The sequence below is a fragment of the Mirounga leonina genome, unplaced genomic scaffold, assembly GCF_011800145.1.
Source record: "Mirounga leonina isolate KUSES-001 unplaced genomic scaffold, KU_Mleo_1.0 Mir_92, whole genome shotgun sequence".
Classification (NCBI taxonomy): domain Eukaryota; kingdom Metazoa; phylum Chordata; class Mammalia; order Carnivora; family Phocidae; genus Mirounga; species Mirounga leonina.
This window is the reverse complement of record NW_023270852.1, coordinates 13,087,094-13,098,331: the sequence shown is the minus strand read 5'-3', so window position 1 is coordinate 13,098,331 and position 11,238 is coordinate 13,087,094. Positions and strand designations below refer to the sequence as shown.

General features: G+C 57.3%; 1 protein-coding gene and 1 pseudogene across 9 annotated transcripts in view; one reads left to right on the top strand and one right to left on the bottom strand.

Moving 5' to 3' along the window:
* The window catches only part of ARAP1 (ArfGAP with RhoGAP domain, ankyrin repeat and PH domain 1), a 62,513-nt gene that overhangs the window by 38,160 nt on the left and 13,115 nt on the right, over positions 1 to 11,238 (top strand). For all 9 annotated transcript variants that reach the window (XR_004677525.1, XR_004677526.1, XR_004677527.1 and 6 more), the window contains 8 exons: positions 426 to 532; positions 2,751 to 2,950; positions 4,843 to 4,928; positions 6,126 to 6,308; positions 7,368 to 7,542; positions 8,709 to 8,843; positions 10,716 to 10,851; positions 11,127 to 11,229. Coding sequence is in view for 6 of the 9 variants with exons in the window: in XM_034995592.1 (XP_034851483.1) it covers positions 426 to 532; positions 2,751 to 2,950; positions 4,843 to 4,928; positions 6,126 to 6,308; positions 7,368 to 7,542; positions 8,709 to 8,843; positions 10,716 to 10,851; positions 11,127 to 11,229 (1,125 nt within the window). In the remaining 3 variants the exon portion in view is untranslated. The remainder of the gene's footprint in view (positions 1 to 425; positions 533 to 2,750; positions 2,951 to 4,842; positions 4,929 to 6,125; positions 6,309 to 7,367; positions 7,543 to 8,708; positions 8,844 to 10,715; positions 10,852 to 11,126; positions 11,230 to 11,238) is intronic.
* Positions 1,741 to 2,136, bottom strand: LOC118004291 (annotated as a pseudogene).

The window sequence follows — 11,238 nt, the reverse complement described above, 5'->3', positions numbered from 1 at the left end:
CCCCCTGCCCACCTGGTCCCTCAGCGTTCCCCCTGCCCTGTGCCCACTTGGTCCCTCAGCCCTACCCCCTGCCCACCCTGGTCCCTCAGCCCCTCAGCCCTGCCCCTTCCCTTTCTTCCTTCCCCTGGCTGAGCTCAGCCCTGTGCTGCCCACCCTTCCTGCTCCTAGTTCTGTCCCTGCCCCCTGCCTGGTCCCTGAGGATTATCTTCCCACCACTGCCCTGCCCCCTGCCCTCTCTTCCCTGTTGCTACATGGCCCCTGACCCTGGGTCCATTTACCCATGTCCAGATTCCTGAGCCCTCTTTATCTCCTTCCAAGGTACTTTCTAGTCCCTAAGGTACTACCTCCTCTTCCTCTCTATCCCTCCCTGGGCCTTGAGCCCTGCCCCCAGGCCTTGCCCTCACCCCCTCCCCCCTACCTGCCAGGAGTACCACCTGGGCATTGGCATCACCTTCATTGACATGAGTGTAGGCAACGTGAAGGAAGCAGACCGGCGCAGCTTCGACCTCACCACCCCCTACCGCATCTTCAGGTAAGCCTGTCTCCCCTCGCTTACCTGCATCATCTCTGCCAGGATTTTCTTCTTGCTTATGTGGGAAGCTGCCCCTTCTTCTAGAATGGATTTCTCCCCTCCCTTCCCAGCCCCGCCCCCATCCTTTACCTTCACTCACTAACCTTCTCTGACCCTTCCCTTCTAAGAAGTCTCCCTTTTACCCCACCCCCCTCTGGCCATCACCATCCCCCCTTCCCCTTGCTCGCTCCTAGGCCGTCAGCTGCCACCTCTGGGGCACTGGGCCAAGCCCAAGGTCGTGTCATGTGTATTAGTCAGCTTGGCTGCCGTGCATGACAGTGTAGCACAGATGGGGGGGTGGGGCTTCAACAATGGAAGTTTATTTTCTCACAGTTCTAAAGGCTGGAAGTCCAAGGTCAAGGAGCCATCAGAGTTAGTTTCTGGTGAGGCCCCTCTTCCTGGCTTGTAGATGGCCACCTCCTCACTGTGTTCTCACACGGCTTTTCCTCTGTGTGCAGGTAGAGAGACAGTGAGCTATCTGGTGTCCCTTCCTCTTTTTATAAAGAAACCAGTCTTGTCAGATTAGAGTCCTACTCTTATGACATTATTTAACCTTAATTACTTCCCAAAGGCCCTATCTCCAGATGCAGTCACACTGGGGGACACAGTTCAGTCCATAACATCCTGGGTCCACCACTGAATCACTGTATGACCCGGGCACATCGCTTGACCTCTCTGTGCCTCAGTTCTCTTCCTCTGTGAGTAAGACCATGGCAGTCTTGGTAAAGCTGTTCCCTGACTCAGTGCGTGGTAACTGTCAACATTAGCACCATCGCACCTCCGCTGTCCTGGCCTTTGTCCTTAGCTTCGATCTCTGTCTTCCACAGGGACTTTGTCCTGAGCTCCAGACCTGCATGTCCAACAGTTTTGTGGATGTATGTCCCCCGTGACTTCCTCCTTGACTCCCTGGACCTCCCAGGCCCCTGTCTCCACCCATGGGGATGCCTGCCCCTCCCACGCAGCCCCTTGCATGCCCGCCACAACCCCTGCCTTGCCTCCATGGCTCTCTCACCTCCGTTTGGCCCCTCCCCTCAGTCCCTCCCCATTTTGTCCCAGGCCAGGGAGGTCTCTGGCCCAGTGGCGGCACCGCCTCGTGCATTGGCTGCCTGTCTGTGACTGCCAGTGGGATCTGATCTTTTCTTTTTGTTGAAAGCCAAGTTTTTATTTGCTTATTTCTTGCCTTTGAAGTAATCTTGGATGACATCCTTGGCCTGAGATTCTTTGCCATCATCCTTAACTACCATACAACTGCGACCAGCCACTTTCCAGTGTTTTCCTTGACTGTCGGTTTTACAGAGGCCTGCCTATTCACCAAGTTTCTTGTTGTCATCAACTTTAATTAGGTTGATTTGGTGTTCAGCACCAAGGGTCTCCATCAGCCTGACATATGTAGGCCGAGCCCACCGGATGTAAGAACACGAAGACAGGCGTAGTGCTTAGCTAAGGCCTTGGCAGCCTGCAGATTCCACGTGTGAGGACTTCTTGGATGAGCACGGTCTTCAGCACTCTGGTCAGGCAGCATTAATGTCTATCAAATCTCTAGCAGTGACACCTTTTTTGGCCATGGTAGTGAGTTATAGGGGTAGCCGAATCTTGACTGCACACATAGGTGGGGTGGTGGTGGCAGGGAAAGAAAGAACCAGAGAAGACATCTCTTTACCCTCTCCTCTGCCCCACTGAAACCCTCCACTGCTTCTCTGTTGACCTCTCGGTGCACTTTGACCTCCTCTGCCCAGCACAGGCTTGTGCGTATATGTCTCCGGCCTCCTCTCTGCCAGTCTGCCCGTCTTGGCCGCAGGTCCCAGAATGCCCCATGTACCATTCTGCCCCTTTGCACATGCTATTCCCTCTGTCGAATGACTTTCCACCTCTTCTCCTGGCTAAGCCCTTCTCATCTGTCAAGTCTAGCTCAGGCATCATTTCTTCCCAGCAGCCTCTTCTATTTCCTGGGTGGGGCAGTGCCTGCCTGGGCTCCCCCAGCCCCCACGTGTCTCTTAGGTTCATGGTACCCTTGCTTCTGTCCATGCCCACCTTCCTCACAGACCCAGGATGCCTCCCTCTTCCGGTTATGAGTGCTCAACTCCTTGCTCCTCCCACTTCATGCTGTGCCTCTTCATGCTGCCCGCAAATCTCTGAGCCCTCTCCCCACCAGCCCCCACCCCCACTCCTGTGTCCCTAGCTTCTCGGCCGAATCGGAGCTAGAGAAGGAGCAGTGGCTGGAGGCCATGCAGGGAGCCATTGCTGAGGCCCTGTCTACCTCGGAGGTGGCCGAGCGCATCTGGGCCATGGCCCCCAACAGGTTCTGTGCCGACTGCGGAGCTGCCCAGCCTGACTGGGCCTCCATCAACCTCTGTGTCGTCATCTGCAAGCGCTGTGCAGGTGTGTGGGGCTGGGGCACCAGGCTGAGGCACGACAGGGCTGGTGTGTCGGGATGGCAGGTGGCCTGTCTGGCCAGAGGGGCCGAAGCCAAGACGGTAGTCAGATCCTTGTCGATGAAGTTGCATCTGTGCTCCAGGCCTTTCTTACTGTGATGAGCCTGCAGTCCTTAAATTGCAAGGCAGGGATTTGACTGCACACGCCGTGGGTAGGACACTGAGGCCCAGAGAGGGGAAATGGTTCATTGCGGGTGGCCCGGCAAGTAAGTCTGGATTTGAGCCCAGGCCAGTTGGGGTCCAGCACCACCCCCTCCCCGTCACATCAGAGGGGTGGAGGGAAGTGAGACAGGCGGGGCTAGCAGGGCTCTGCATGCAGTGGGAGGAGCTGATGTTTCATCTGGAGGAGATGGGAGGCAGGGGTGGGAGGGCCATGGTCAGATTCATGCCTCAGACCCTGGCTGGTGGGTGGAATCTGAGACTGGAGGCTGTTAATGGCTCCATGAGAGAGAGGAACAGGCTAAGGCCTGGTCTGGGGAAGTGATGCAGAGAACTCAAGGGATGTACAGGATCTGTGGTGTCAAAGTCGCCGTGACAGATCAGATGAGGAGGGAGAGAAAGACAGAGGCTGGAGTCCAAGATGCATTCATCTCTCCACCTGGCATTGATTGGGGGTCTATGCTGTGCCAGACACCGGGGGGTGTTAGGGATTTGGCTCTCAGGGGAGCTGATGATGCCCAGGTGGCAGCTTTGGGCAGCTTGAGATGGGGATCTGGGGCAGTTCTGGGGAGGTGCTGAGCTAGGGCAAACGTCCAGGAGGCCTGGGGCTGTGAGGTCTGCGTTCAGGAAAGAAATGACTTGATTTAGAAAGTTGTCAGCTCACAGAGGGGTGTGGGTGACTGGTGTGGATGAGGTGCTCCATAGGAGGCTGCAGAGGGGGTGAGGCTGAAGCCAAAACTAGGTGGTGCTAGGTGCTCCTAGTGCCCCAGCCTGCTCCCTACCCCAGGGCTCCTTCAGACCTGTAGCTGAGGTAAGGCTGCATTCTCTCCAGCCCCAACTTGCCCTGGCCTCTCATTCCACAGAGATTTACTTAGTGCTCACTGCATGCCAGACTTTGTTCTAGGCACAGAGGCTATACCCTAAAGCAGACACTCAAGGTTCCTGCCATCAGGCAGCTTACATTCTAGTGGGGAGAGGCAGCAAATACATATACAAACCAATAGAAATATCAGGTAATAAAGTGCTAGGCAGAGAATGTGTTTGTCAGGAAGCCCTGTCTGAGGAGATGACCTGTCAGCTGAGACCTAAATGTGAGGAGGGAGCCAGCCTTGGGGAGATGGGGGAAGAGAGTCCAGGCAGAAAGAACTGTGAGTGCAAAGGCCCTGAGGCAGGAATGAGTTGGCTGATTAGAAGAGGGAGGAGAGTATGGCTGAGCAGGATTGGGGTTGGGGGAAATTCTGAGATGAGATTGCAGGAGAAGCAGGTAAGGAATTTAGATCTAATTCTGGGGAGCCACTGGGGGGTCTAAAGCAGGGATTTGAAATAAGGGGATTTGCATTTTAAGGAAATCACTCTAGGGGCACTCTGGCTCAGTTGGTATGTGACTCTTGATCTCAGAGTGGGGATCGGGGTCATGAGTTCAAGCCCCATGTTGGGCATAGAGCTTACTTTAAAAAAAAAAAATCAAAAAGATCACAGTGGCTGGGCTGTGCAGAGTGACCTGGGGCGGGGGGGGGGGGCGGGGGGTGACTTTTCAGTTCTGTGGTGCCTGGAGCAGGGATGTGTGTGGCCGGCACTGGGAACAGCCTCTCCATGTCTGCCCCTGTTTGGGCTCCACAGGGAGGCAGGGAGGGCGGGAAGGTAAGTGCTCATGTGAAGGTGAGGGCCCTCTGTCTGCAGGGGAGCACCGTGGCCTGGGCGCTGGTGTCTCCAAGGTGCGGAGCCTGAAGATGGACAGGAAGGTGTGGACTGAAACACTCATCGAGGTGGGGAGGCCTTGCTTGCCACCTGCATTTGGGGTCTGCTCCACTCCACCGCTACCTGGGTCTCCCCACCCCTCTCCCCACTCACAGACCTTGGCCCCCTGGAGCTAGAAGAGATCTTTGGGATCATCTAGTGGGTGGGGATTTTGGAAAAGTTGATTTTTGGCAAACTCACCAAACTGGCCAGTGAGCTAAGAATGTTTTTACAGTTTTAAAGGGTTGGTTAAAAAAAAAAAAGGGAATACACAACAAACTGTCATGCAGAGCCTAAACTATTTACTTCATTTGCACGCACATACGCCAGTGTGTATGAGCACATGCGTCTGGGGGCACACTTACATGTGCATGTGCCCCTATCTACTTAGGGTCCCCACACCGAGGTGTGTGGTGGTTACAGAGGAGAACCTACAGCAGGAGGCTGACCGCACGGGGCCTTCCTGACAGCCCCAGCCTAGCTGCAGGCCCCAGTGCAGTTTGGCTGTCACATCCCCTGTGAGTTAGGGTTAGAATCCCCAGTTTAAAGATGAGGACATGGAGGCCCAGGGAGAGAAGATGGCTTGCCCAAAGTCACAGAGTTGAGTCAGGGGTGGCAGGGTCTGTTTCTGCTTTTTCTCTTCCATGACCCAGCATCCCCACACAGGACCTGACAAAGAGGCAGGATGGGGGGCCCGGGAAATGGCTGTGGGACGAATGATCAGCAAAGTGAAAGGATTAATAAACTAGTCCCCTGATGACTGGACCCCTGCATCTGCGCCCCCAGCATCTACCCCTGCTCCTCCTCCCCTGATCCCAGAGAGGAATGTCAAGGACAGGAGAGGTTTCCAAAATCCTTACCCACCCCATTGGCTGACAGGTTAGCTACCCCGCCCCCCACCCTCGCCCAAGCTGTGATAGCCTCAGGAATGCAGAATTCCAGATGTGGGACTGGGTGGGGGAAATAGCAAGGCCCCCAACCAGACACCAGGCTTGGGGCATCCAGCTGTCGGACTGTCTGCCTCTCGTCCTGTCATTGAGCTGAGGAACTGGGTTTGGGCCCATAGCCACCGACTGGCCAGGCTGCCCCTCAGCTTCCCTGATGGGAAAGTGGGTGGGTGGCCTGGCTCGCCCAGCCCCTCTCCTGACAACCTCAAAACAAAGATTTTACCAGACACATGGGCCTGGCCATAGGCTGCCCGTCTGACCTCTTGCCCACACCCACAGCTCTTCTTACATCTGGGCAATGGCACTGGGAACCACTTCTGGGCCGCCAACGTGCCCCCCAGTGAGGCTCTGCAGCCCAACAGCAGCCCTGGTGCCCGGCGGCGCCACCTGGAGGCCAAATACCGTGAGGGCAAGTACCGCCGCTACCACCCGCTCTTTGGCAACCAGGAGGAACTGGACAAGGTCAGGGCACTGGGCCTCTGGGGCCCCTGGAGACCACCTGCTTTCTTTCTACCCGCCCCCCTTTATTGCTCTCTCTGTCTCAGCTCATCTCTTCCATCAGCTCACAGTGATGAGTTGGCATATGGGGAAACTGAGGCCCAGAAGGCGGAAGGGCCCTGCCTAAGCCACAGGGAGAGTTGGGGCAAAGCAAGGAGGAGTCAGGCCTGACCCTTGGGCCAAATCCACATCCCCAGCATCTGTCGGCCTCCCTCCCCTCCTGATTCCTCTGTCTCCCGGACCGTCCTGCTCCTTGTGAATCCTGCCAAAAGGAGTGAACTTGATGGGGATGCTATTTCCTGTCAGGCTCATGAAAAACAGCTGGCTGCTCTGACCCACCCCCATCCACACCCCACTGAAGCTGAGGCCCCACATGGGCCCCAGGCCCTGACAGGCTGGGAGCCAAGCCCTGGGCCCTGGTCTGGCTCAGCCTGAGTGGGAGGTTGCCTGCACCGAGGCAGGGGGATGCCACTTGTGACCTCTGATTGGCCTTCAGCCCCTCCCCCAAGCAGCCCCACCCAGGCAGGCTCAGGCCAGCTAGAAGCCCAGTGGGAGCCAGGCCTCCACCTCCCAGGAACCCAGGCGTCCAGCCCCCAACCCAGCCCAGGCTAGCCCGCCAGCTAGGAGGGGCAGCAACTCCCATTGGTCGGGAGGGCTGGGCAGGCGGTGAGGAATTCAAATGTGGGAGGAATTAGCTACAAAGCACCCCCCTCTGCCCTTCCACAAGGCAGAAGGAGCTTGAGATCCTCTAGAGAACAGGCTTGGCAGCTGATTGGGTCCTAGGGGCTGCTAGTAGGGGTGAGCCCTGGGTCCCTGGGGCGGCCCCTACCCACCCTCCTAATCCCTTGGCCTTTCTCTTCCTCCCCCTCTCCTTTCTCTCTCTGTCCTTCCTGCCTCTTTGAACCTGAGGATGGGCCTCCAGACTTGGGTGACTCCTTCCTCTTCCTCTCCTCCCCCAAGCCCCCTTTCCCACTGGCCCCCCCCTCTGGCTTAGGCTGACCCCCCCCCCCCCCCCCCCCCCAGGCTCTGTGTGCTACAGTCACTACCACAGACCTGGCTGAGACCCAAGCTCTCCTGGGCTGTGGGGCTGGGGTCAACTGCTTCTCAGGGGATCCTGAGGCTCCCACGCCCCTGGCTCTTGCTGAGCAGGCAGGCCAGATACTGCAGATGGAATTCCTTCGGAACAACCGGACCACGGGTGAGTGGCCAGTGGGACTGTCCACCTCGAGGAATGGGGGCCCTCCTGCTGCCACGGTCTGGCCCTTTGATAGGGGTGCTGGGTGGGGGTCTGCCAGAAGCTGTGCATGACCCTGTGAGGTCAGATAGATGTACCACTTGAGCTGTGATTGCAGCTCCTTGAGGGGCCCTGGTACAACAGCGTGTGGCTTGGGGTATGTTTGGGTTTGCATGTCAGTGTACATTTGTGTCTGGCTTCCCCTTCCTATGTGTGTCCCTTTGTGTCTGTCTCTGCATCTCTCTTTCTGGATTTGTGGGTCCCTCCCTGCCCTGCAGTGTGGGCCTTGAGGGTGGCATCTGTGTGCCCGTGTCCGTGCATCTCTGAGCCACAGTGGATCTGTGTCTCCTTGCCCCTGGGATGTTGAGGGCTTTGGGGTTTGTGTAGCTGCAGAGTATCTGAATTGCTGTGTGGGGGTTGCATTTCTCTGTGTGCGAGTGACCCACGGTGACGGCAGCCCTGTCTGCTGCTTTGTCTGGGCGGGGCTTTGTCGCAGACTGGGGTTGGGTCCCATTGGGCTGTCCCTCTCCGGCTGGGTAAGGAGGGGAAGGTGGGGGGTGAGCACTGCTGGTCATGGCTCAGGGCTGGCCTCTGGGGCCATTTCCGAGGACCAAGGGTGGAGCTCGGCGGCCAGAGCTCGGCTCGTGGCCACGGGTGGGTGGGGTGTGCTGGGCTGGAGCAAGCCCAGGTGTCCAGGGAGGCACAGGAGACCACCCAGCTGGCTTGGCCTTTGGGACCGCTGGGAGCAGGGCTGGAGACGGGCTGCTTCCTTAGGCTTTGTATTATCTGGGACAAACCTCCTTCTGGGGATTGTTAGTGAGTTTGCCTAAGACCCCTCATTCTAGTGTGCTTGCCCTGCACCTCCGCAGAGAGAGTGGGCTGGGCTGGGCTGGGGAGTCAGGAGGGCTTCCTGGCAGGGGAGGTACTGGAGCTGGGCCTTAGAATTTGCACAAGTGGGGAGAGGTGGAGAATGCCTTGGGCAGAGCCCGGGATGTGGCAGTGAGAGCCTGAGGGTGACAGTCACGGGGCTGTGACTTGAATGTAAGCTAGGCGGGGGTGAGGGGGACACCCTGGGATGGCGAGCATGAGCAGCCATTCCTCCGCCCCCCGCCCCCACACCTTCCCTAAAGAGGTACCTCGGCTGGAGTCAACGAAGCCCCTGGAAAAGCACTACTCAGTTGTCTTGCCAACTGTGAGCCACAGTGGCTTTCTCTACAAGACCGCTTCGGCCGGCAAGCTGCTGCAGGACCGCCGTGCCCGGGAAGGTGGGTGCCAGGCCAGACCCCGTTCCTGCCATGGCATTCTGGCATGGTGCAGGGCCAGAGAAGCAAGGGCAGGCTGGGCTGGTGGACCCATGAGTCCACCAAGTATACTGTGGCAGAGTCCCTCTAGAGGGCTTCTGGGATGTAGTCTCTGGGATAAGTAGATGCTTAATAAACGGGCCAGTAGGGGTGGGAGTGGGGCCTGGCACTGCAGAGCAAGTCACTGCTAGAGTTCCTTTAGGCTAAAAAAGCCATTATTGAGCACCTGCTGGTTGCTGGGCATCTGGCATTTGGAGCCAGACGGAGCTAAGCTTAGAGCCCCATCCCTTTGTCATCTTTGCCTTCCATTTGCTCCCCAACTCAGTACAATCCACAGTCCTTCCCACATCCCACAGGGACCTGCACGTCAACCCTCCCACCTTATGACCTGTGACCCCTCTCCCCTCACTCACTCTGCTGCAGCTTTACTGGCCTCCTTGCTGTTTCTCAAACATGTACATTCACTTCCCCCAGGGCCTTTGCATTTGCTCTGCCCCCTGCCTAAAATGCTTTTCCCCAAGATATCTGCATGATCAGTCCCCTCACTTCAGTCCAGTGTTTAAATGTTACTCCTTAGAGACCTCATCCATGACCATTTTATCCAAAAGAGCATGCCCTATTTACCCTACTTTTTCCCTAATTTCACACCACTTAGCTGACATTAATTTGTCTATTTATAGATGTGTCCAGTGGGGCACAGAGAAACACTGGACACATCTATAAACAGACAGCTTAACACTCTGTAAGCTCCCCTTGGTAACCACTGTACCCCAGCACCTAGAACGGCTCCTAGCACAGTGGGCACTTGGCAGACGTTGCGGGACGAAGAGTAACTGAGGCAGGGCTGGTGCTCCTGGAGGGGCCCAGCCTGTGGGGGCAGGCTCTGGGATACACTGCCCTCAGAGGACAGAGGTCATAGCCTCGCAGACAGGACTGTGGGAATATTGTTGAGACCGTTGCTCTGCATCCCTGAGCACCCCTCTCTGAAGCCCTCTAGCACCCAAAGAGATTTCTTTGGCACTCTGTGCTGTTCATCACCTCACTGCCCTTGGGGCAGTGCCCCTAGTCTACCTCCCTCTGCCTGATAATGTCATTTATGTAACTGCCTGAGTCATCCTTTTTGCCCTGGGTGCCAGGAAGCTCTGAGACAATGTGAAGCTCAGTGCTGTGAACTGTATGAGCCTGCATGGCCTTGATATTCGGTTCTTTCTCCTGCCTTTCCTGGTCCAGATTCGCATTTCTTTTCCTTTCTGGGATCTTGTCAGTTTCCTCAGAGCCGTTATAGGAGGGGACAGAGTATAGAGCAAGGGGTGCCACTGGCAGGGAGGGCGAGAGCGCAGGGTGGGCATGGAAGCTTCCTGTGGCATGTGGGCTGGACTCGGAGGGTGGAGGGTGTGGGTGGAGGGAACAAGGTAAGCAAAAGTGGGGAGGGTGAGGTGCCCAGGAGTGGTCAGAGAGGCAGCTGGAGAGGTGGGTGGGGGCAGACCCAGCAGGGCCTTGAATGCCAGCGTAAGGAATATAGGATAAGGGGAGGGGGGCATGGAAAGGTTTTGAGCAGAGGAAGGACGGAGTCTGGTTTTACCTAGATCACTTTTGAATCTTGGAAGAAGTGAGACTAGGAACCAGTGAGGAAGTCACTGCAGCAGTCCAGGGGAGAGGTGTGGGCTGGGCTGGGGTGGCGGGCTGCAGGGAGGAGGATGGAACTGGGGGAAGCTTGTGAGTTAGAGTGAAGAGGACACGGGTCAGGTGGGATTGGGGGCCCAGGGAGGATACAGAGGTGGTTTTCAGGGGAGGGTGGGGGCTCCCTCATGTCTCCCCTGCCCAACTTCTCCCCAGAGTTCAGCCGACGCTGGTGTGTCCTTAGCGACGGGGTCTTGAGCTACTATGAGAATGAGCGGGCAGTGACCCCCAACGGGGAGATTCGGGCCAGCGAGATTGTGTGCCTGGCAGTGCCCCCTCCTGACACCCATGGGTGAGCACCCCTGGGGCTGAATCACAGACTGTTATTGCCGTAAGGTCTAACCCCCGATTGAGGAAACGGAAAAGGCCCAGAGAGGGGCAGAACCTTCCCAGGGGCACACAGCAACCTGGGGCTGGAGCCGGGTCTCCTGAGGCCCCAGGCTAGGGCTTTCCCACCACCTCTTAGGGGGCCAAGAAAGGACAGTGGGCAGGGGGTGGAGGCAGGGCTGCGTGGGGTGGGTCATGGCTGGGCTGGGTGGGCCTGAATCCTGGCTTGTGTATCTACAGCTTTGAGCACACCTTTGAGGTGTACACAGAGGGAGAGCGGCTATACCTGTTTGGGCTGGAGAGTGCAGAGCTGGCTCGTGAGTGGGTCAAGTGCATTGCTAAGGTGGGCCTG